This window comes from Tenrec ecaudatus, chromosome 9 (assembly GCF_050624435.1).
Source record: "Tenrec ecaudatus isolate mTenEca1 chromosome 9, mTenEca1.hap1, whole genome shotgun sequence".
Taxonomy (NCBI): Eukaryota; Metazoa; Chordata; class Mammalia; order Afrosoricida; family Tenrecidae; genus Tenrec; species Tenrec ecaudatus.
The window spans coordinates 49,191,203-49,214,126 of NC_134538.1; the positions used below are offsets into that span (position 1 = coordinate 49,191,203).

A 22,924-nucleotide genomic window follows, 5' to 3' on the forward strand; every position below is an offset into this window, starting at 1 on the left:
ATTCAGCTTTATCAGTGACCAAAGATGGCCCCAGGCATGCACCCCAGTTTATGACAGTGGTTTTCAACCTTCCAAATGTCACCACCCTTTCATACAGTTCCTCATTGTGGTGACCCCCCCAACCATAAAATTATTTCCGTTGCTACCTCATAACTGTATTTTTGTTACTGGTATGAATCAACAACCCCTAAATGGTGAAACATTCATTTGACCCCAAAAGGGGTCTCGACCCACAGGTTGAGAAACGCTGGTTTATGAACATCAGAGCAGATACCCCCCTGGGGGGGAGCCATGGCAACATTGTTGGGAGGAGTCTTGGTCCTAAAACACAAAAGCTAATCAAAGGCCCTCTTTCAAGAGATGCTTCAGAGACTCGCACACCTGTTGTGCATCTATTTCCTTTGCCTGCTGCCACCCTGTCTGGAAGGTGGCTGTTCATTTGAAAGGACTTTCAGCTCATGGCTCCAGTGCCGGGGATGTGAGAGCTGCAGGAGGAAGCCCAGTGTGACATCAGCTCCTGTATGTCTGCTGGTCCCACACAGCAACCTGGTGAGATTTTGCTGGGTTGTAAACAGCAGTTTGGAAATCAAAGGATGTATTACATCGGCACATCTGCTGCTCAAGACTTAATTTAAATGTTGGAAAAAGCCAACAACGTCACTTTAGAGACTTGGTTGCACCTGATCTGAGCCACGGTATTTTCAGTCGTCTCCTGTGCATGTGAAAACTGGATGAATGAGGAAGACAGCAGAAGAAGTGATGCCTTTGAATCATGGTGTGTTAGTCTGGGTGGACTAGAGAAACAACTTCATAGACACTTGTGTGCATAAGAAAGAGCTTTATATACAAGAGCAATCAAATATTGAGAAAACATCCCAGCCCAGTCCAGATCAAGTCCGTAAATCCAATATTAGCCTATATGTCTGATACCAATCTATAAGTTCCTCTTCAAACTCACGAAACACATGCAATGGTGCCGAATGCAGAAAGATCACAGGCCAGTGGATGGAAAGCCTTGTGGATCCAGTGGCAGTGGAGGCATCTCAGAGCTGGCAGGGGTCTCCAAGGGGCTCCTTCAGCTCCAGGGCTCTAGTGTAGCTCCATGTGTCTTGTCAGCAAGCATGCCTCGCAGGGAGTGAACATGTGTCCCACCTCCAGCAAGCGATTTATCTACTTAGCGCCTCCAAATGAGGTCATCAAGCTGCGACCTGAGCAACAGGCTAAATTCCACTCCTTCACTCTTAAGTCTCAAATTGACAACAGATTACGTAACTGCCACACAGGGCATCGGTGAAGAAGATCAACTATACCATGGACTGCCCGAAAAATGAACAGATCTGGCTTGAAAGAAGTACAGCCCCTTGCTGCTCAGAAGCAAAGGTGGCAGGGCTTTGCCTCACGGCCTGTGCACATTGCCACCAGTGGAACCAGTTCCTGGAGAAGGACGTCACGCTTAGCAAAGTAGCGAACGAGAAGAAAGCCCTCAGGGAGAGAGACGGACACGGTGGCTGCCAGAGTGGGCTCAAACGTAGGAGAGACTGGGGATGGCCCCGTGCTTTGTTCCGCTGTGCAGTGTGTGGGCCGCTCTGAGTGGGAGCAGACCGATGGCACCCAGCAAGAACACCTTGTAGACACCCTAGAGGGCACTGCGGGCCCACCGCTCAGAGGATTTCCAAAGCTACCGTTACCTTTTCAGGGGTTGATTAATTGCACACAACAATGACAAGGACAACTAAAGCGACAGTCGCTCCCACGTAGAAGCACAGCGACTCTACTCTATGTGCCTGTTTATTCCAACTCCCAGCAGCCAGGTAAGAGTAGCTGTCCTTACCTGCCAAGGCAGCTGCCATCTTTTGGAGGCAGACTCTCACACCTTTCTCTGAGTACAGTGGGAGTGGGAAGGGCATGGTTGACAAGCACGGACCTTTTTGGTTCTCAACAAAGTGTTTAACCACCGAGCAAGCAATCAACTCAGACCTAAACATTTTAACATATAAAGACGTCTTACAATATTAATTTTCCCTGGAACTGGAGGAGCCACATGGAGACCCACACCAGCGCTGAGATACTTCCGCCGCCACTGGATCCACAAGACCTTCCACCCACTGGCCTGTGATCTTCCTGCATTCAGCATCATTGCTTGTGTGAGTCTGAAGAGGAATTTATAGACTGGTATTAGACATATGGGCTAATATATTGGACTTCAGACTTGATCAGGACTGAGCTGTTTTCTTAATATACAATTACTCTTTGATATAAAGCTCTTTCTTATAAAATATATTAATTTTATAAAATATTTCCAGGGAGGATGACAGGTACGTGGTCCTTTAGAGTTCTGTAGATGATGCCAGCATTGAAAACCAGGTAACGATCCCTTCCCCAGTCTCATCAAGGATTGAAGCGAAGAACCACACAAGTTCCTGTCCTGATAATGAATCATCAAGTATTGGATACGTGCCCAGGGCTCTCTGGGTGCTGGGATGGACCGTGAGGGTAGAAGTAGACCCTGCCCTTAAAAAGTTGGCCAAGAAAAGTGTCCGCTTGGCTGGAGGCTTCCTGCTGTGTCCTGAGAAGAGCAGGGGAGACCTGCTGTGTGCGCAGCCATCGGGATCCTATGGGACCGAGTAGAATGGCCTCTCTCTCTCCCGTGGCATGACTGGTGCGTGCCAACCACAGACTGGAAGGTTAGCAGCCCTGCACTGAAACATTGTCTCACCACGGTGTCCCAGCACCCTCTGATCCAGTTTAATGGCCTGTACGCTTCCCTGTTATGTTCCGTGTCCCACCCAGGCCGTGGAAAAGAGGAGTGTATGTTCGTCTGCATTAGGAAGTGTATGTGGGGGGGTGGGGTGGGGGTAGGTAAAGGAGTATGAACCCGCCTGGGTGGGGCTAGGAGGGGTCAAAAAGCTGGCACTGTACGCATCAATGCTTTCTACTCAAAGGGTAGCCCGTGGATCTGATGGAGTCCCTTCTCAGACACTACCAGAGAGGCACAGTCTTAGGCTCACCCCAAACTGACTTCAACTCATTTAAGCAGACCCCCTGGGTATGTTCATTCACACAAAACTTTACCCTTTTACTGACTAAAGTGATCTCAGATACCTCAAGCGAATAATGTGACTTACTCTCTGAGCTGCAGAAGAAAACCCCCAATCCTTAGCTTGCTGTTCCCACAGGTCTCTACCACTGCTTCCAGTGTCCACTTCTTCCAGGGGCAAACAGCCGAGCCCTAACACACTGGGTATGTTCGTTTGAGCTAAACGTTGACTTACACCATTTCTGCCCTTCCAGGGGCACCCCCCCCCATCTTTCCTATTCCCCACTCCGCGCCAAAGGTCCGTTTTCAGGATTGGATCAGGTGTATTCTACCTGCCCAGTGACTGGACTCTGAGAGCCCAGAGAGAGAACAAGAGCTTTCTGAGGTCGGAACTGGAGATGAGTAAACATGACTGAAAATAAGAAAACACCTGATTCTTACTTGAGAGGCTTGGGTGATGTCCTCGGGGACTGGGAGCCAGCCAAACTGCCCTGGAAGGGCTGGAAGGAACAAGGCTGGTGGCCTCCACAGGCAGACCCGTTTCCCCGCGTGGAGCTGCTGCCTGTACAGGTGCAGCAGACCTCGGTCACAAGGGGCACTGCTTCAGGGCAGAAAGGATCTGTGTGAATGGCCAGTTGATAATTTGAAGCACACTGGTCAGCATGACTTTTAAAAATTATTATTTTATTGTGGTTAAGATACTTACACCTCGCCGATCAGCTCTCTCTGTCTCCGACATTTCTGACAGTACTAAAAAACAAACAAACAACGACTCCCTGACTATCCTGCCCATGAACTCCAAACGCCAGGCTGTGCCAAACATGGAAATGCCAAAGGAGAGTCGCACTGGCTGTGATGCGTCAAGTTGGCTGTCCAGTGTAACGGTTTACACTGTAGCCTGTAAGGACAGTCATTGCAATCCTGGCCACTAGCAATTTCCAAAACGTTTTCATTGCCCCCCCCCACCCAAGAAACTCTGTCCCATTAAACATGACTCCCTCTCGCCCTCCCTGGAGCTGGTGTTTTCACTCATTTGCCTATTGGAGACATGTCACAAAAGCGAGCCATCCGATGTTTGACCTTTGTTTCTGACTTCTCCGCCCCGGTGACCTGCCCCAGCTTGGTCTGGGTGGCCGCACCAGCAGGCCTTCCTTTCTCTTTCCGAGTGAGTACTACTCCAGTTTAGAGGTAGACAGCATTTTGCTTACGCGCCCAACTGCTCATGGAGAGTTGGCTTATTTCCACCTTTTGCTATTGCGAATAATGCTGCAATGAACATCGCTGTGCACCTGTAATTGAATGCCCGCTGAACCCTGACCTTCAGGTCCATTTCTACTTCTAGCGGCCCTCCAGGACAGAGTAGAACGTTGGAACCCATCAACTTTCCAAGGCTGAGATCTTTATGGAAGCAGACGGACACACACATCTTTCTCCCAGGCAGACGGACAGACACATCTTTCTCCCAGTAGTGGCTGGTGGGCTTCAACCACTGACTTTTTAGTAGCAATTCTGTGCTTTAACCATAAGGTCACCAGGGGCCCTCAGGAAACAAAGCCAAAACCAAACAAGCCACACTGCCATGGAGTCGACTCCTAGAGACTCTGTGCCACAGGATAGAACTGCCCCCGGGGGCTTCCGAGTCTGTAACTCTTAATAGGAGTAGAAAGCCTCATCTTTCTCCTGTGGAGCAGCTGGTGGTTTTGAACTGCTGACCTCGGGCTCAGCAGCCCAATGTCTGACCACTACCTCGGCTCCTGTACCAGGGATCCTCCAGCATATTGTTCTTAGATGATCATTGGTCCCTGGGGAAAACTGTCTAGCTACATGTCTGTGTCTGGCTTATGAAGGCATTTGTATCTTCACACATTCCTCGGGGTCTCGCTCTGGGGTGATGCTTGCTAACAGCACCAGCTGCTGTGGTTTGGAGTCCACAATGTGCACTGTGTTTTCTGTGCGGTGGTGCCTTTAGCACCAACCTTGAACTTCAAGAGGAAGTGAATTCGGGTGCACACGACCTTTTGGTGCCTAAGATTTGGTCTCGGACGTCGTGGCTTTGGGCAGTTACATTTGTCCCGTGCTGCCCCTCCTCCTTGTCACTTGAAGGAATTACAAATGATGATGTCTTTAAGCATACAGAGCTAAGCTGGGGATGCTCAACACTGTGTCGAAGATCCGAGGGCAGGTGAAAGCTACCGGCTACCCACAGACAGAAGGCTTGCTGGGCGACTGCATGCTGAAATATGGGAAGGAGCTTGGGGAGCAGTCCGAATTCGGTGAGCACTCACACGTCCCCTGAGAGTACCTCCCCTGTTGGTTTCACGTTATGCACCAAACTATCATCATGACGGCCTATGACTTTTAATATTCCCTCAGTGATGCATGTACACTCATGGCAGAAAGTTTAAAGGCAAGTAGAATAAAGGGACATGCGAACATGACTCAGAATTCCATAACCCAGAAGGCTGTCCCTAACTAACTTGGGCCATCCTCAAAAACTGTGCATCCTTAGGTGGCTCAGATGGTTAAGCGCTTGCTTACTGGCCACAGAGTTGGTGGTTTGGACCCACCCAAATGGAGCCTTGGTGGCAATTTGGCTTCTAACCTCAAGGTCAGTAGTTTAAAACCAGTAGCTGATCCTTGGGAGGAAGCTGAAACTTTCTACTCCCGTAAAGAGTTAGTCTTCAGAATCCTCAGGGGCGGTTGGTTCTACCTTGTCGCTTGGAGTTGGAATTGGCTTGATGGCAGTGCGTTTGGTTTGAGAGGTGTCCTAGAAGACAAGCCTACTTCCACAGATTTGAAAACCTCACACAGCAGTTCCATTCATGAGGAAATCATTCAACTAACAGTCTTGAGTTGAAATCACTCAACTGACAGTCTTCTGAAAGCTATTTTCTTCCACCCATTATGTCCATTACCTGTGCTATAAAATAATTCTAAAATACTGCTTTTCAAGGCTGCATAATATTTCATGTTTGTTCAACCAAGCCCATTTTTTTGAAAACTTAGATATTTTTCTTCACATAAAATGAAAAAAAACATTACCCAACATCTCTGGGGACCCTCTTCATAAGGAAGTCTTTGGAGGACGACTAAGATTCTGGTCTTAGATGCAATTGTTGGAGGTGAAATTCCTAGGTCAGGTTTTTGAAACATATTCCTAAATGCCCCACAGCCATCGGGTTGATTCCAACACATATCAGCTCTTTCTGGGCCCTCCAAGGCTGTCAGTCTTTAGAAGAGCAGGCAGCCTCATCTTTCTTCTGAGGAGCTGCTGGTGGTTTCAAACTCCTGACCTTCGCATTAGCAGCCCAACATGTAGCACTCTATGCCACCAGGGCTCCAAGACCTTCTAGAAAGGGGTGATCACCAACTCAACAATCCTGTCAGTAGTGAGCGTGTCAGAGTCTATTTCCCTACAAAATTCTAATCCTGGGAATTAGCTTCTAAGTTTACGTTTACATCGCTAGGCAATATATGAAAATAATATCGCGATGCTACTTCTCTTTCTTTTTATCTACTTATTTTATTATGCGCGAGGGTGGATTTCTTTCATGGTGTCATTTTTGTGAATTCTGCTCTTGTATATCTGCCTATTGTCCCAGTAGGGCGTTCATTTTGCCCTTGCTGATTTATGCACTCTTTAAATGGTGAGGATATGTGTGCTGCGCCCACTTTACAAGTGCAGGGTGCGTTGTCGCAGATAGGCTGATGTCATAGGTGGCATTTTAATGGAGGAAGAGTTTCCTCTTCATAGAATGGAGTGCTTTCTTCTCCGTTCTGGCCTCCGGCGTTGACATCATGCCGAGAAACACTTTTCCACCCCACCTTGCAGCCTTGCCTTACACCATTTATGTAAACGGTGATTTTTACGTTTCTGGGGAGGATACCTTATGATTCCTTCTCTTCACCTTGGAGTTTCAAGCTCCTGAATTTGTGGGCTGCATTCTGTGCAACAGGGTTACAGAATGTGTACTGTGTAACAGATAATTAGCCAGTTGTTCCAACACGTTCTTGTAAAGCCCTCTCTTTCCGCCCTCATTTGAGAGCGCCCAGTTGTTACAGACCAACGTTTTTAGCTTTTGTTTCTGGTCTTTCTCTGCTGTTTTCTTGTTATGTGTATCTGTTTTTCCTTCAGTTAGTATTGTTTTAAGCATTGTAGCTTTAAAAGAGATTAGAATCAATTTTGCTAAAATTTTCCCTAATTATTTTATTGCTTTCTTGAAAATCCCTGTCCATTTTCCTAGATGAAACTAGTTGGTAGGAGCCAGAGAGTCAGTCCAGACCCCCAGCAACCCTGCGGACAATAGGATGAAACAACGCTCAGTCCATTTTAAATTCCCCCTATTAAAAAAGAGCAAAAGCAAGCAAAAAGCAAAACACTAAATTCTGATGGCTATGGTTTTAAATTGATAAATTCAGTTACGGGAGAACTGACTTCAATGTATTAAATCTTCCAGGAGAATTGGGCATACTGCTTCTTATGGGGTGGTAACAAACAGAGTATTGAAATTGAAAGTAAACTATTGGGCCTCCATAATTAATCTAGAAAATTGACCATAGAGGGAAGCTTTCAAAAGAAATTTTATTGCAAATATTAAAATAGAGGTAACATTGTCCTTTATATGAATATAATGTGGGTTTTATTTTATTCCATGGGTGATAGCTTATTTCCTATCCTGGAGGCAAGTCACTTAGAAGGGAATCAAGTGGGCCTGCAGGAAGACCTGGGAATACAAGGACCTTGCTGCCATGCACCTGACCACAGTGCCTGGGCAGGGGGCTTGGCTGGCCGGACAGTTTGTTACCTTCACAGGAAGCTCAGGAGGGCAGAAATGGAGGATGAAGCTGGACTGTTGGGTGGGTCTTCCTGCGGACGTAGCAGGAAGTGCACAAAACTCAGTTTCTGGAGGTTGAGCCCACACAGCCTGGTGATGTTTTGCAGGACCTTTCCAGACCACCGCACCTCATGCACAACCACCAGCCATCAGACATCTGTGGGGGTTGTGTGTCACTATCATGCTGAACAGGTTTCAGGGAAGCTTCCAGACTAAGATGGACTAGGAAGGAAGAACTGGCCATCTACCTTTAAAAATCAGCCCATGGAAACATTAGGGGTCTCAGAAGTCTAGACGGTAACCGCTCGTGGGAACAGCATCAGAATGGGCTTCTGTTGGGCACAGGTCATCCCGCGTGTGGCCAACTCCATGGATGGTGGCAACAAGAGCCACCACATTTTGTATTCAAGGAGGGCAACAGCCTCCAGGGAGGTGGTGGCCAATGTTGAGTGTAGTCTACAAAGACCCATGTTGGAGAATGTTTCTGGCACAGGTAAACGACCGACAGTCTCAGGTACTCTGCCCCGTCTGCACTGAGCTGTAGGGACAGGTGCAATGCCCCGTTTGTGACAGGTGAGAAAGGGAGGCAGCCCCAGGCAAGAAGAGGGCTTCATATCTCCATGTAGGAAAGACTGGGAACCAGACTTGGCATGCTACAGTAAAGGAAATTTGTTTCCACAAACAGATGAAACTACCCAACCAAACCCATTGTTATTGAGTCAATTCCAATTCACAGGGACCCTGTAGGACAGAGTGGAACCGCCCCACCCACGGGGTTTCCAAGGTTGTTGATTTTTACAGAAGCAGGCTAATGGGTGAAAGACAGTACCTTTCAGTTAGCATTGGAGTGCTTTAACCCATGAACCCCCAGGCTTCTTACACTATATATACTTAAAAATAATCAACCCAGCTACTACTGAGTTGATTTCCAACTCATAGTGAACTTATTGGATAGGGTAGAACTGCCCAGGTGCTTTCCAAAGCAGTACATCCGTACAGGAGTAGAAAGCCCCAACTTTCTTCCATGGAGCAGGTAGTGGTCTCGAACTGCAGCTCCTGCTGAATTGAGCTTTTGTCTGCTTATTTTGACAGTGCTGTGTTAGTATGGGTAGACTAGAGAAACAAATCCATAGAGACACTCATATGTATATAGGACAGAGGTTTATATAGAAGAGCAATAGGATATTGAGAAAATGCCCCAGATCAAGTCCAGATCAAGTCCATAAGTCCAATATTATATTAGCCCATATATCCAATATCAATCTATAAAGCCCTCTTTAGACTCATGAAACACATGCAATGACACCAAATGCAGGAGGATCACAGACCAGTGGGTTGGGAGTCTTGTGAACCCAGTGGCATTGTAAACGTCTCAGCACTGGCAGGGGTCTCCATGTGGCTTCTCTGGCTCCACAAGTCTGGTTTCATCAGGGTGGGTCCATGTGGCTTCTCCAGGGCATAGCGCCATGTGTCTTGTCAGTAGAGCATCTCCAAGGTAGAGAGCAGAGAGAGGGAAGTGTTTCCCTCCTCCAAGGAGGAAATACAGCAGTTTCCCAGAATCCTCAGGAGAAGGCCATGCCCACACAGAGGCCTCGTTGACTCTGACCCAATTGATAGACTAGGCTCCACCCCTTCACTCTTAATCCTCTCAAGTCCCAAATTGACACCAGATGATGTAACTACCATGGATACCTTTTATCAGTGAATATTTAGCCCCTACTAATTGAGCTCCCTTTGTGGTAGTGGTTTTTGAAGAAGGATTCTTATTCTCCAGGTTCCAAGGAACCTTGGTGCCAGCCGTTTTTTCAAAAAGCCCCTCCTGTTTCTTTTGAGTCTCAATAAGTTTTGTCTCCATCTAGTGGCCAAAGTGTTCCATGTCAGCAGCTGGAGGATTTTGTTTTCAGGGTCCCTGGAAGTGCAGAATGTCACAGAGACCACAAGGACCAGGGAGAGTTTCTTTTCTTTTTTTCTCTCCCGGGGCCAGAGATTCAAAGGTGCTGGCAGCGAGGGTCTTCTTGCTCTGTCATCTCCACAGTTTGGAGATAAAAGTACCGCAACTGAATGTCAGTGCGACTTTCCTCCAACGCTCGCCCGAAGAACACTTTTTGCTCTGTTTTGAGTTCTCCACTCCTCCCATGCTTTTGGGAAGAACGCTTTTCATATCGCTGTGTTTTGAACTCCCTATTCCAGGCAGTGCACTGGTGGAAGTTGGTGAAACCATGAAGCTAATGGCCGAGGTGAAAGACTCCCTTGATATTAATGTCAAGCAGACGTTTATAGATCCGCTTCAGTTACTACAAGACAAAGATTTAAAAGAGATCGGGGTAAGACTTCCAGGCTATGCCTGTTTCTCTTGCTACATGAAGTGTTTACATTTAAAACCTTCTGTGGGCACCTGGGAGCGCCTCATCTTAGTGTGGGCGGTGACAAAACAACAAAAATAACTCAGTTATATTTATCCGAGGTCAACGTGGGGGAAGTATCAGGATCTATCTGCTCTATCTGTCATGGATGTGGGAGCAGGGTGATGACTAACTGTGTCTCACATCCCTCCACGTCGTTCTCAGGTTTAAAATTCTGACTATGGAAGGCTGCCATGGAGGCTCAAGGGTCAAGCACTTGGTGTTAGACAGGGTTCTAACACAAACAAAACCAGGGCACTTATGATTATATATATATGGATAGATATATGCAGCACAAAGGACTATACCAGCTAATTAATCCACATCAGTATATAGGGCTCAGTTCAGCTCACTTCCATGGAACAGTTAATATCCTGGAATTCCTTCAACTCACAAGGGCTGCTGGGTTCAAGATCAAGGGAGCAGACAGTTGAGTCTTCTGTAGAGCAATGCAGGCAGTCCAGCCACAGGCAGCAAACAGCAGGGCGGGTCATCAGCAATCAGCCAGACGACATCCGACAGTCCCAAGCTCAGGTGATGTATACACCAGCAGCATGGTGAAGCAGGTCTCAAAGGACCCTCAAGCTCTAGCGACACAATCCAAGGGTTGGCAGTCCCACAGGTAGTGTAGCTCACAAGTTGAGGCAGAGAATGAGCAGCCGCATGCTAGTCTGATTATCAGAGAGTGTGCTCTGTGAGAGAGGTGGGGCTTGCCTTGCCATTTAACTCTTTGCCCTCCAATCAAACTGCAACCTTATTAATCCCACATGTTCCTATTGGCCAGGTTGGCACAGTAAGCTTATCTATCACACACTTGGTTTATAACTGACACATTGAAGCAGCCAATAGTGACATGAGAGAAAGGCCCAGTTACCTGCTTCCTGTACATGAAGAAACCCCTCTGACTGTGGGGACACCAGGAACAGGGTCCACAGCACAGCACTCAGAAGGGGCTCCTTCTCCCAACAGCCTATTGCCCTCCCTCTCCTCACTCGAACTCTGTCCACGTGCATTGAGGTGCCTGGTCTTCCTCAGAGACGTTTTGCTTTTTTTTGCCATTGGTGGATTTGTCCCTCTCTTTTTGCCCTTTCTCCTGGCTAAGTCAGTCCACCTCTCAGATCTCAGCCCAGAGATTTTTTTCTTTGGGAACTCTTTGATCTCTCCCCAGACTTAATTGGTGCTCCGCCATGATCCGCCCCCCCCCCCCCAGCCCGGGGTCCATGTGCTACAGCACCTCTGCTCTCATCAGTATGTCTTTTCTTTCTGTGAAGTCAGTCCCAGGCCCTGTTCGCTATGGGAGCCACCAGGTGTGGCATGTGGTATGTGCTCACACATACTTACTGAGTGAATGATGCTAGAGCCCAAGTGATAGTCTGAGTTAGGGGTGGGTTGGGGATCGTTCGCAATGCAAGGCCTTAAAAACAAATGGCTTTCTTTGGTGAATATACAAATATATATGAGTGAAAACCAGAAAGTATTACAATAAAACCATAGAAATCATTTTTAAACGAAAATATCATAGAGTGGAGATATTGGTTCCCAATAGATATCGCCTATCTGGGAGTCCTGGTGGCATAATGGTTACATATTGAGCTGCTAACCGTAGCATCTAATGTTTGAAACCACCAGCTTCTCCTTGGGAGAAAAGGGAGACTTTCTACTCCCATAAAGAGTTATAATCTCAGAAACCCACAGGGGCAGTTCCACCCTGCCTATGGGGTTGCAATGCATTGGAATTGACTTGATGGTAGTAAGTTTTTTGATATGTTTGTTTATTTGATTTTTGAGGTCTATTAGGGTGTCCCCCCAAAACACAACCAGAATTTTTTCAAAGCTATATATTTAATTTTTTTTTTTTTTACAAAACCACCTTATCACCTTCAAAGTGTTCTTCAGTATACTTAATACATTTGTCAAATCTGTGATTCCATTCTTGGAAATATTTTTCAAATTCATCTGTTTTGATGGCTGACAGCACCTCCCTCGTTTTTTTTCCTTCACCTCTTCCACATCATCAGTCACTGTCTTTTCAAGCCCCTCTTCATTCAAGGAAACAAAAAGAAGTTGCATGGAGCAAGGTCAGGTGAGTCAGGTGCATGGGGCCAGAGAGGCATGCTGTTGCTTACCAAAAACTGGTGCACTGCCGTGGCTGCATGAGCAGGTGCATTGTCATGGTGGTAAAACCAGTCCCCTGCCTGCCTCAAATCATGCCTTTTTGTCACACGCTGTTTTGCAATCTTTTTAGAACCTCTAAGTAGAAAGCTTGATGAGCAGTCTGACCCGGTGGAAAGAATTCTAAAGACACTATGAGTCAATATTTTTGTCCTTTTGGGAAGTTGACGGATGTCCAAAATAAGATTTGTCATTAGTTGCCATTTCGCCATTTTTTGAAAGGAGAAAACCACTCATACATTTGGGTTTTTCCCATAGTGCTGTTCTTGCAACCTGTCATCAACATCACAGCCGTTTCTGTGGCATTTTTCCCAAGCAGGAAGCAAAATTTCACAACCACACGCTGTTCTCTTCAATCAGCCATCATAAAAAATGAGGTCTGAGCAAAACTGTTTTTATGAAACAAGTCACTGTGACCAGAGAGAACCTTCCCAGGTGCCACCACTGGGTGCTCCAACTCAGAGCGAGTTGTTTGATGCTTGCCTAGTGGGAACAGTGCGCACTACAGAAGCTCTGCCTAGTGGATACTTTTTCCAGGTTTTTTTTTGGGGGGGGCGGTACCCCCTCATAGACACTTCTGAAGGTGGTATTTCCACCTCTCTAATCTGTCCCTGGAGAAATCCGAGCACTGCCATTTAAGCCACATCAATGAGCAGTCCTAGCAGCTTGAAGACTCAAATGGTGCTCCTTTCAGTGCGTCCTGGCTCCTGGGATCAAAGGGAAGCTTGAAGGAGCAGCATCAGGGCTGTAGGAGACATGGAATGGGAGCCGTTTTCCCACTGAAGTTCTTGTGGGACTGGGCTGTCTGCTCTGGAAGAATGAGTAGGTCCATGGTTTTGATGGAGAAAGTTACGCTGTTTAGTTTTCCTGGCGTTGTTCTCATCAATCCAGTTGCTGCTTCCATTTTATTCCAGGCCTTTTCCTAATAAACTTCCATGATTGTCCTGAGCTCTTTGAGCAACCCTCTCACCATGGCCCCTCCAGAAACAGTCCCCATAACCTGCTGGGCTAGTCTCTCTGCCTTGAATTTAATAGACCTGCCAGCTGCGCTTGATGCTTTAATTGGATCCGCTTTTGAAGGCACCCTGATGAGACTAAGACAAGCGTAGTAGTGAGGGAACTTTCCGGCAACTATCCACTGACGGCAGAGACACGTTTTGTTTCCAACTCCAGTAGCAATACTTTCTGGCTTATGTGCACACAAATACTTGCTTCATAAAGTTTGGGGAAACATTTTATTGTCCTTTAATGATATTTTCCCCACACACATTTGGAAGCCCGTGCCCTGGCGGCATAGTGGGTTGCATGTGGCTGTTAACGTTAAGGGCAGCAACTCAAATCAACCGGCTGTTCTGAAGGAGCACTATGAACGCTTTCTATTTCCGGAAAGATTTACAGCCACAGACACCCACAGGGACAGTTCTACTCTGTCCCTCTGTGGCTGCTATGAGTCAGAATGGACTTGATTTCAGTTGAGTATGAGTCTATCTGGCTATCATCTGTCTATCTAGCTGTAGGCATCTATGTCTATATCTATAGCTATATCTAAATCACTGCCATTGAGTCAGGGCTGACTCACAGCCACCTCCTGTGGTCCTATAGATTGCTGAGACTATAACCGTTTGCCAGAATAGAAAGCCCAGTCTTTCTCCCGAGGAGCTGCTGGTGGTTTTGAACTGCTGACCATATAGATCACAGCCCAATTCATAACCACTACACCACCAGGCCTCCTGTGTATATTTACGCACACACACATATGAATGTCGTCAGTTCTATCGAGCGAGTTCTAACTCCTAGGAACTGTGTAGGGCGAAGCACTGCCTGCTCCTGTGCCGTCCTCACAGTTGTTATGCCTGAGCCGCCGTGGGGCCGTCGAGCCCCCTGCATCAGTCCCACCTCGTCGAGGGCCTTCCTCTTTTATGTTCGCTGACCCTCTACTTCACCAAACACCACGTTCTTCTCGAGGGACGGTCCCCCTGGTAACATGTCCAAAGCACATGCAGTGAAGTCGGGGCGTCCTCTCTTCTCAGGAGCATTCTGACTACGTCTTTCAAGACAGACTTGTTCTTCTGATAGTCTGGATTAATGTTAATATTCTTTGCCAACACCCTAATCAAATGCATCTGCCACGCGTGCCTTGCGTGCACACACACACACATACACACATACAGTTGACATTGAGCCACCCTGATGCATGGCCAGCCCATGTGTATCAGAATAGAATAGACGGCTCTATAAAGCTTTCAATGACTGATTTTGGAAGCCGATCGCGGGTCTTTGTTTCAAGGTACTTCTGGGTGGACCTAAGCCTCCCACCTTTCAGTCAGCAGCCAGGCAGGTTAACCATTTGCACCACCCAGGAGCCTGGAAGATTAAAGCCTAAGATATGCAGATGATCAACCCTTTCACAGTCTCATTTATCCAGTCTGGATCCCGCATAACCTACTTCCGGCTAACAGGTTTTTATGATGGTTCACAAACATCTCTTCATCCACAAGAAACCAGATGAGCCTTCCTTGCCCTCCTTTTACACACACACACACACACACACACACACACACACACACCACGTGCGCGCGCACACACACACACACACACACACACACACACATTGGGGGGTGTAGAGATGTTAAGGACTTGCCCAAAGTCACAGAACATATGAAGGAGCTTCAAAAAGTTCATGAGAGAAGTTTCTTATCTTAATAATTCTGTCCTTCCATGAGCTTTTGAAGCCCTCATCTCAGAGGGATTCTTCTTTCTGAGGGTCTTTCCCCTTCATCTTTATGGGAATTCGAACCAGTGTGTCCCACTGGAATGACTCAATCGCGCAAGTTACCTGCATGCGCACTAGGACCACCTGTTTTCATGAGATGATGAAAATTGATATTAACTATCAGTTTTCTATGGATTATAATCAGAAGCTATTTGAGGCCCCTCCCTGGCTCTGTACGTGTTTCATGTTTCAGAGCCCTCTTCTTGCACACCAGCCATGCCAGGGAACTTACTACCACATGAGCAGCTCATTCCATGGAAGGAATGCTCTGCTGGTTAAAGGGACTTTACGGTTTTTCAGAAAGGTCACCTGTTCAGTGGTTGCCTGGGAATCGCTCTCCCCTTCATGTAGCACATGAACGAAGAACATTTGCTTCCCATATGCTGCATTTGTTTGGGGACTTTATAGAAGATCCATAAGGATTGGAGAGGAGACTGGAAATGTGTGTTTTTCTGTGACGCTTGTTAGTCATTGACCGTAGGTACAAGAGAAGTCTCCCTGTTTTTGATGAAGGTAATTTTGTTTGAAATTGAACATTAACAGAACTGAAATGAAGGTTTCTATTAAGAGCCCTGGAGAATGCAGCCTTGATGCCGACATTGCATCCTTGGGCTTCAGCTATTCACTGATCCATCCACTGACACATCCATCCATCCATCCATCCATCCATCCATCCATCCATCCACCCATCCATCGACTGACACAACCAGCCACCCACCCATCCATTCACCCATCCATGCACTGACACACCCAGCCACCATCTATCCTTCCATCCACCTATCCATCCATTCCACTGACACACCCATGCATCCATCCATCCATCTATCCATCCATCCACTCTCACACACCTTCAGTTGTTCATTCTCCTCTGATAAATAGTCCTTGAGTATCCGCAATGAGGTGAGCCTCCACCACATGCTGAGACGCAAACAAAAGAAGTGGAAAGTGGGTTCCTGCCCCCGAGGATTCAGAGAGAGAAAAATCCATGGCTTTTTCTCAGAAGCAACAATGATGGCTTTGCGTTCTCTGAGGGGCTTCTTCTTCCCTTTCAGCACCACCTGAAGAAGCTGGAAGGCCGCCGCCTGGATTACGATTATAAAAAGAGGCGAGTAGGTAAGATACCAGACGAAGACATCAGACAAGCAGCAGAAAAGTTTGAAGAGTCAAAGGAGTTGGCTGAAAGAAGCATGTTTAATTTTTTAGAAAACGATGTAAGTATTTGAAGCCAACAGGAGACTTTTCCTGTAAATAAGCAGAACAATGAATACGTGAAGGACATTGACCGGTGGAGAAGTTCTAGGGCCTGATTTGTTAGCCAAGTTTCCAGAATTTGCTGTCGACGTCATCTCCTGCCCCAGAGAGGCTCTCAGACATCCGGGACACCTTGCCTGGGATCTCTTGGGAAACCCTTGTGCTGGGGACAACCCCGGGGGAGGTGGGGCTGTCTCAGGGGAACTTCACAGTTGACTTTCTTACAAGGGCAAGTCACAGATCACAGACACCTTTGTTCAACAAAAGGAGCAGAACTGGAAGCCATTGTTTCTCAACATCTCCTCTGTCTAGGTCCTGCGCTTCTGAAGGTGCTGTTTTCCATCTCATGAGCTCTTTCCTGAAGGAGCATGTGCTCTTTGACCTGCACCACGTCACAACAGCAGTTTGGACACCCTTGGGGGACTCACCTGGGGTTCTTTTGATAATGCCCTTTGAGTTTGGGGCAAGATCCAGGCCGCTGGGTGGATGGCGTAAGATTTCCTAACCACGTTTCAGCCCAGCTACTCTTAAAACATGGCAGTTGCACTATGGAGGTTGGGAGTAAACATGCTTGGTGCAACTTTCCTGGCTCGTTTCTCACTAAGACCGTCTCCGACTTTCTTAAAAGTTCTCCATATAAGCCCTTGTGATAGTCCTGTGTCCTTTGAAAATGTCACTGTCACGTATACTCATTTGGAATCCCCCAAAGCAGGCACCATCACCTCTGAGCTGACCTCTCTAGCTGGAATTTCGCTGCTCCCAGGAAATCCCTTGGGAAACTTCTGCTTCGATTGGCTCTCTTTTTGTAGGCATCTGAACAAGACGAGGGAGTGTCCCTGAGAGAAGTGGTCTGACTATGTGAAGGGGGTCACATGTTGAGAAGCTCTAGGGCCTGCTTTGTTGCCAAAGTTTCCAGAATTTTCTGAAGACCGAATCTCCTGCCACCGAGCTTCTCTGAGAGACAAGGGTCTCACTGAGAGAACACCTGCCCGCTCATCACCGCGGCATGTTTCGGCATGGTTCAACATGCTGTGTTGGAAATAAGCCTGTGAATATGTGAGCCAGAACGCCCAGTAGGAGGACTTTTGATTTGCGCTCATAGATGAGGCATAGCATTCGGGATTTCACAGGAAATGGAAACCCCATGTCACCGTGTCCTTGGTGGAAAGCCTTTCACGGTTGGCGGGCAGGTGTGTTAACCGGTGGGAGACCCGGCCTCATCGCCCGCCTCTCCGATACCTGGACTAGTCATGGCCGAGCGTTCAGGAATGGAAAGCAGGGCTCGGCATTTTCAATGTGTCCTTGTGGTGAGTGTGAGCTTAGGCATTGTGAGGGTCTTAGGGACCCATCCCTCAGAAATGCCAGGACTCCATTGTACCGTGATTCCGGCTAGCCAGCTTTTCTTTGGTTAGGGTGAGTCGGCTGAAGGGGAACTTGAGGAGCTAAGGAATTCGTCATGAACCCTTTTAGCTTGGCTATGAACGGAAAGATTGGAGGTTTGCGTGCACCAGAGGGGTCTGGAAGGAGCGCTTGGCCATCTACTATATTTTTCAAACGGTAGATATAATCATGGAGCTTACAGAGCTTTCAACAGGCACACCCACGTAATAGAGTGGACATGTCATAAGTGAATGGGCAACACAATAAGCAGGCAAAACATGAGTCAGCGGCTTGCCCTACATGCCCCTGAGTGCTCCCCTGGGGACCAGTCTCTAATCGGCATCCGAAGGCGGCGTCAGCAGGGAGTTAGCTGCTCTTTAGGGTACGATGGGCAATCGGATCTGGTTCACCATAGTGAACAGTCAGGCGCATCTTCTCTGACAGCTCCTTGATGGAAGGACATAGGAGAGACTATTTTCAGTCTTGAGGCTGTGTATTAAGAATCACTTTTATCTCATAACCGTGAGTCTTCTCCTACTGGGACAGCCCTCCAGCCCCGGTCATGATGTGCAGAAGAAATTGGGCTGTGAGCATCCTCCTCCAGGCTCGAGGTTTCCACACCTGTGGGCAGGTGGAGTCACCACGACTTGCAATTGACTGGTTGTCAAGGAAATAAAGCCTGTTGTCTTATTTTGAAGCCTAGTGATGTTATAAAAGGGGATCGTGACCCCCCAGCTGGCAGCAAGCTGTCTGAGGACCGCCCGCCCACTTTTGCCTTGGGGGGGGGGTGTTTCTAGTGTTTTTTGCTGCCTGGGTGAAAAAGGCTTCTGCTTCTTGTCTCTCTCAAATCCTTGCCCTGAGCCCGACCTTGGCGACAGGCTGAGACGTCTCCCCGGGGAGTAGGTCTGGGCCCGTTTTTTATGCTTTCAAACTGGCAGGGACAAGTCCCAGGAGTCATTTCTCCTCACACTGCCTTGTCCTGATCATAGTTTAGCAAAAGGTTCATTGACGTCTTGCATCTTTTGATTCCAGCCAACCCAACCAGCCTAAGCACCTTCCGTGTGCCAGGATGAAGTTCGCGTGAGCTCCGGGCCCAGTGCTGACCAGGCAGCAACCTTAGAAGAGCCCACTTGAAATCCCTGCCCCACATGAAGCCCCCAAGTGCTGAAAAGGGCCTTACTTTAAGTGGCTTCTTTTTAAACTTTCCATGTTTTAAAAAACATCTCTTATAAGAAATAGGAAGAGGGGTGATAGTTCGCTCTGTTTTTATTTTGTTTGTTTTCTTAAATATGTTCATGTTTCTCTTGGCACGCTCTCCAAGCCATTTGTTTCAGCTCAGATGGCAATCTTTGACATCTCTCCTTGTGATGGGCAAGTCAGTCCCACCCGCTAGGCAGTGTTCAGTGCACCCACTCGGCCTCTACGGCTCATGCTGAAGTTGCCTTATCCTTGTGCAGAAAGATTGCGGGAAGGACAGAGTGACAATCCATGATGGGGTGGATCCCCTTCAACCCTTCTTTAGAGACCAGACAAAGGCCAATGGGCTGTAGCCCCAGGATCCCAACTTCCTGCTCCCTCTGTGTCTCCAACTACATGTCCAACGGAAGTCACTTAGTCTCTCATGTGCATGTGTCCTGTCCTGTCATGGCCTTCTGCCATGGCCTACAGGATTGGACACACTTCCACCCAACTGGGCACCCATGGGAGACAGGTGCACTCCTACTTCCCGAGTAGATTGTCAAAAACGTGCCCTCGGGAACATGGTGGTAAATGACAGAGGCCCTGGCATTGCTTCCAAACACTGTGTGTGTGCAAAATCCAGTTGCCATCAAGTCCATGCCAACTGATGGCGGCTGCGCGTGCATCAGAGCAGAGCTGCGCCCTAAGGCTTTCACGGGCTGGGTTTTCAGAAGTCGGTCCCCCGGCCTTTCTTCCAAGGTACTTCTGAGGGACTCGAACCACCAACCTTTCGGCCAGCAGACAGGAGCCCATCTGCTTTTACCACCATATTGTTAGGCTTCTCTTCTTGTGGGTTGGAGTTTTGGGGAGTGCCCGTTGTTGTGTTGTTGTGTTTGTTTGCCAACCTCGCCTTCAGATTTAGACCAATTGAAGATCCAGAAAGTCAGATGGGACTCAAGCGTGCTTCTTTTATAACTGCCGGTAACGCCCTGTGATTGTATATACGGGCCTCCTGGCAAACTTGGTTGGAAGGTATGGCTTAGATCTGAAGTCAAGCTAGATCTGTCTGTTCTTCACAACCTCAACTGATGGGAGGGGCTTCCAGCAGAGGCCACAGAACTCACCCACCCAGTGCTTGAGGGCAGAGTAACCCAGGGTCACTAAGGCACCCCCCCCACCCCTGGTCTCATCGGTAGGATCAGGAGGAGTAAGAGGAGATGAAGAGAGTCAGGGAGTCCTCACTCCAAACAGAAAGGGGATAAGGAGAGCAAAGGGAAGCAATTGGCAGTGGTGGGCTTGGTGCTCTCAGCCCACCCGCTGATCTCTGGCACGGGCAAGCCAAAGGCCCGGTGCCCCAGACAGTAGTTGATGCTTTTTCCAGCCCTCGCGTCCAGTCCCACCAAGGAGCTTCCTCGTCACCGATGCGCTGCCCTCATCCGGCAGGTGGATTTCTCCACCGGGAGAGATGGCGGGTGGGAACAATGCTTCTTCTCTGGACAAGCTTTGCCTCTTTGGGTTTACTGTTTTATTTGGGGTTTCCACTGTCCAGACAGTTGAGTCTACTTGTGGTCTGGGGAGCAAGGACCACCGACTGGACCCCACCATGGAGCTCAGAGCTCCTTTTCTGCGCGGCAACTGGACATTCCCATTTTCTGGCAAAGAGAGAAGAGCACTCCGATGCGGCACCACGCTGTCATCACTGTTCAGCAAGAGAGGCTTCTCACCCACTGAGGTCCCTTCAGTGTTGCCTTGAGCCTCTACCAGGTGGGGCCTGTGCAGTACTGCTGTCATTGGATGGAACAGCTGAGACTGAGTCTCGAAGTTATCTAAGCCTGTGTTTAGTCGCCCGAGAGGTTAGCCTGGGAACCCTGTCAGCCCACATCTGTTTCAAAGGATCTTCCTTTAGTGACTCTTCACTGTTTCTTTAAAATCCATTGCTGTGAAACGCCAAGAGTCGCGCACAATGCCCAGTAAAACAGGGGAGAGACTCACTTTAGTTATGTCTGAGCTGTTACCCTTAAAAGAATATTTTTGCACAGATTTACCAAGCACAGAAGTCTTGCATTCCAAGAGTGAAGCTTTCTTTCTGTAGTACACTCTGTTGTGATCATGGAAGGCCATGGTGCTGGGCTTGTTGAGAAAGCATGTCTTCAAAAACCAAAGAGGTGAAACTTAAGAAATCCTTAGGATCTTGTAGGGGCCAGGCTGTCTTTGTTTAGTTTATCGGGCCTTTGGAAATTGAAGGCTAGGCTTGTTGGCCTGTTTTTCCAGCCACAGAGATGGTGACTTAACATGATGGGATTGCAGATGCTCATTCCAAGGTTGGCACGAGTGTAAAGCCATGTCTACCCCAAATCCATACCGAGCCCATATTGGGAGTGTTATAAATAGGTAAGGGAAAGGAAGGCATGGGCAAGTGGAGAAGGGTTTGCAGTGACACGTGGAAACAGCTTAGATCTTGGAGCAAATGCATCCGTGGTTGGTGATGCAGGGGGAGCCTGTAGGAGTGAATAAACAAGGCAACTTTTTTTTGCCTCCCTGAAGTTGACTGGAAATTTGAAATAAGGAAAAGTGAAGTAGGAAAGCTGGGCAGAGCCCGAGTCGAATTAGTTGAGTCGCTGTCCAGGTCGAGAGTTCACAGAATGACCTGCTGGTGGGGCAGATCTCCACCTCTTCTTAGCAACCCGATTCCAGCCATTGGACAAAGGAGTTTAATTAATCCCTCTTTTCTAGGACAGCCCACTCGAGATGTGGAGGAAGCTCTCAGGTCTTCCTGGTGACTCTTCCTGAAAATCTGAACCTGTAGCACTTCCTCGCTTTCTTTCTTTCTTATGTGACATAACCAGTAACCATCTGGTTGGCCCTGACTCATAGTGACTCCCATGTACCAGACTAGAATGGTCCCCCATGGGGTTTCCAGAGGCTGAGTGTTCACAGGTAGATCACCAGACCTTTCTTCTGAGGTGTCTTTGGGTGGGCTTGAACCGCCAACCTTTGGTTTGTAGCCGAGTACATGAACTGTTTGCACCACCCAAGGGCTCCTGCAGGCCATAACTTCTCTTTCTCCCTTTTCAATTTTTTGTTTTAAGCATCCATTGTACGTTAGTCGCTGGTTTAGTGACTGTCTTCACAGTCCATTCCTCTGGCTCTGTGTCTCGGATAGCTTGTGTCACTAGCAGTAAAAGTGCACGGGGCAGGGGTGAAGCTTAGTCTTGGGTGCGTGTTCCTCCCCGATTCCTTTTCCTTCTCTGAGAACAGCTTCATTTACTTTGCTTCTTGACTTGGCTTAGCTAGACCGTGCCCATAGAGACCCCTTTCGAAGTAAGCAAGTCATCTACTAAATATTGGCTGTGCTTATCCTTGGCAAAGCATCATTTGTCCATTTTCTTTCAGGCCCATGAGCAGAAAGCCTCAAAATCCCCCTGAGAATATCCTCTCATTGGAAACACGGGCATTTTATTGAGTCCCATCAAATTCCTGTTCACAACTAGACGCGAACATGGTCCTCCAGCACACACCACTCTCGGCCACGCCCTGTGGGCTCATTATGCAGAGACGCCAGGCGAAATGGAACGGAATGGACCAGAGCTGCGCCCCGCCCCTCCCCATGGCTTCCCTGCAAAGTGGGGTGTTGGTCACTGGTTCACTGGTCTCCACGCTCTCTCTTTCTCCAAACTACACAGGCTGTCGCCTCCATGGAGTAATTTTCCACTTGTGCTGCAGGTAGAACAAGTCAGCCAGTTGGCGGTGTTCATAGAAGCAACCTTAGACTATCACAGACAGTCCGCAGAGATTCTGCAGGAGCTGCACTCCCAGCTACAGATACGGTAAGAGCCCTGTCAGAGTCCAAGTGAGTCAGAAGGAACCTCCTTTCCGGTTTCCCTCCTTCCCTCTT

At 48.0% G+C, this 22,924-nt stretch overlaps 1 protein-coding gene across 1 annotated transcript in view; it reads left to right on the forward strand.

Moving 5' to 3' along the window:
• SH3GL3 (SH3 domain containing GRB2 like 3, endophilin A3) overlaps window positions 1-22,924 on the forward strand; it is a 64,389-nt gene that overhangs the window by 8,267 nt on the left and 33,198 nt on the right. Inside the window, exons 3-6 of the mRNA XM_075557491.1 lie at window positions 5,167-5,310; window positions 10,063-10,196; window positions 16,272-16,430; window positions 22,753-22,856. Of these exons, the coding sequence (XP_075413606.1) occupies window positions 5,167-5,310; window positions 10,063-10,196; window positions 16,272-16,430; window positions 22,753-22,856 (541 nt within the window). The remainder of the gene's footprint in view (window positions 1-5,166; window positions 5,311-10,062; window positions 10,197-16,271; window positions 16,431-22,752; window positions 22,857-22,924) is intronic.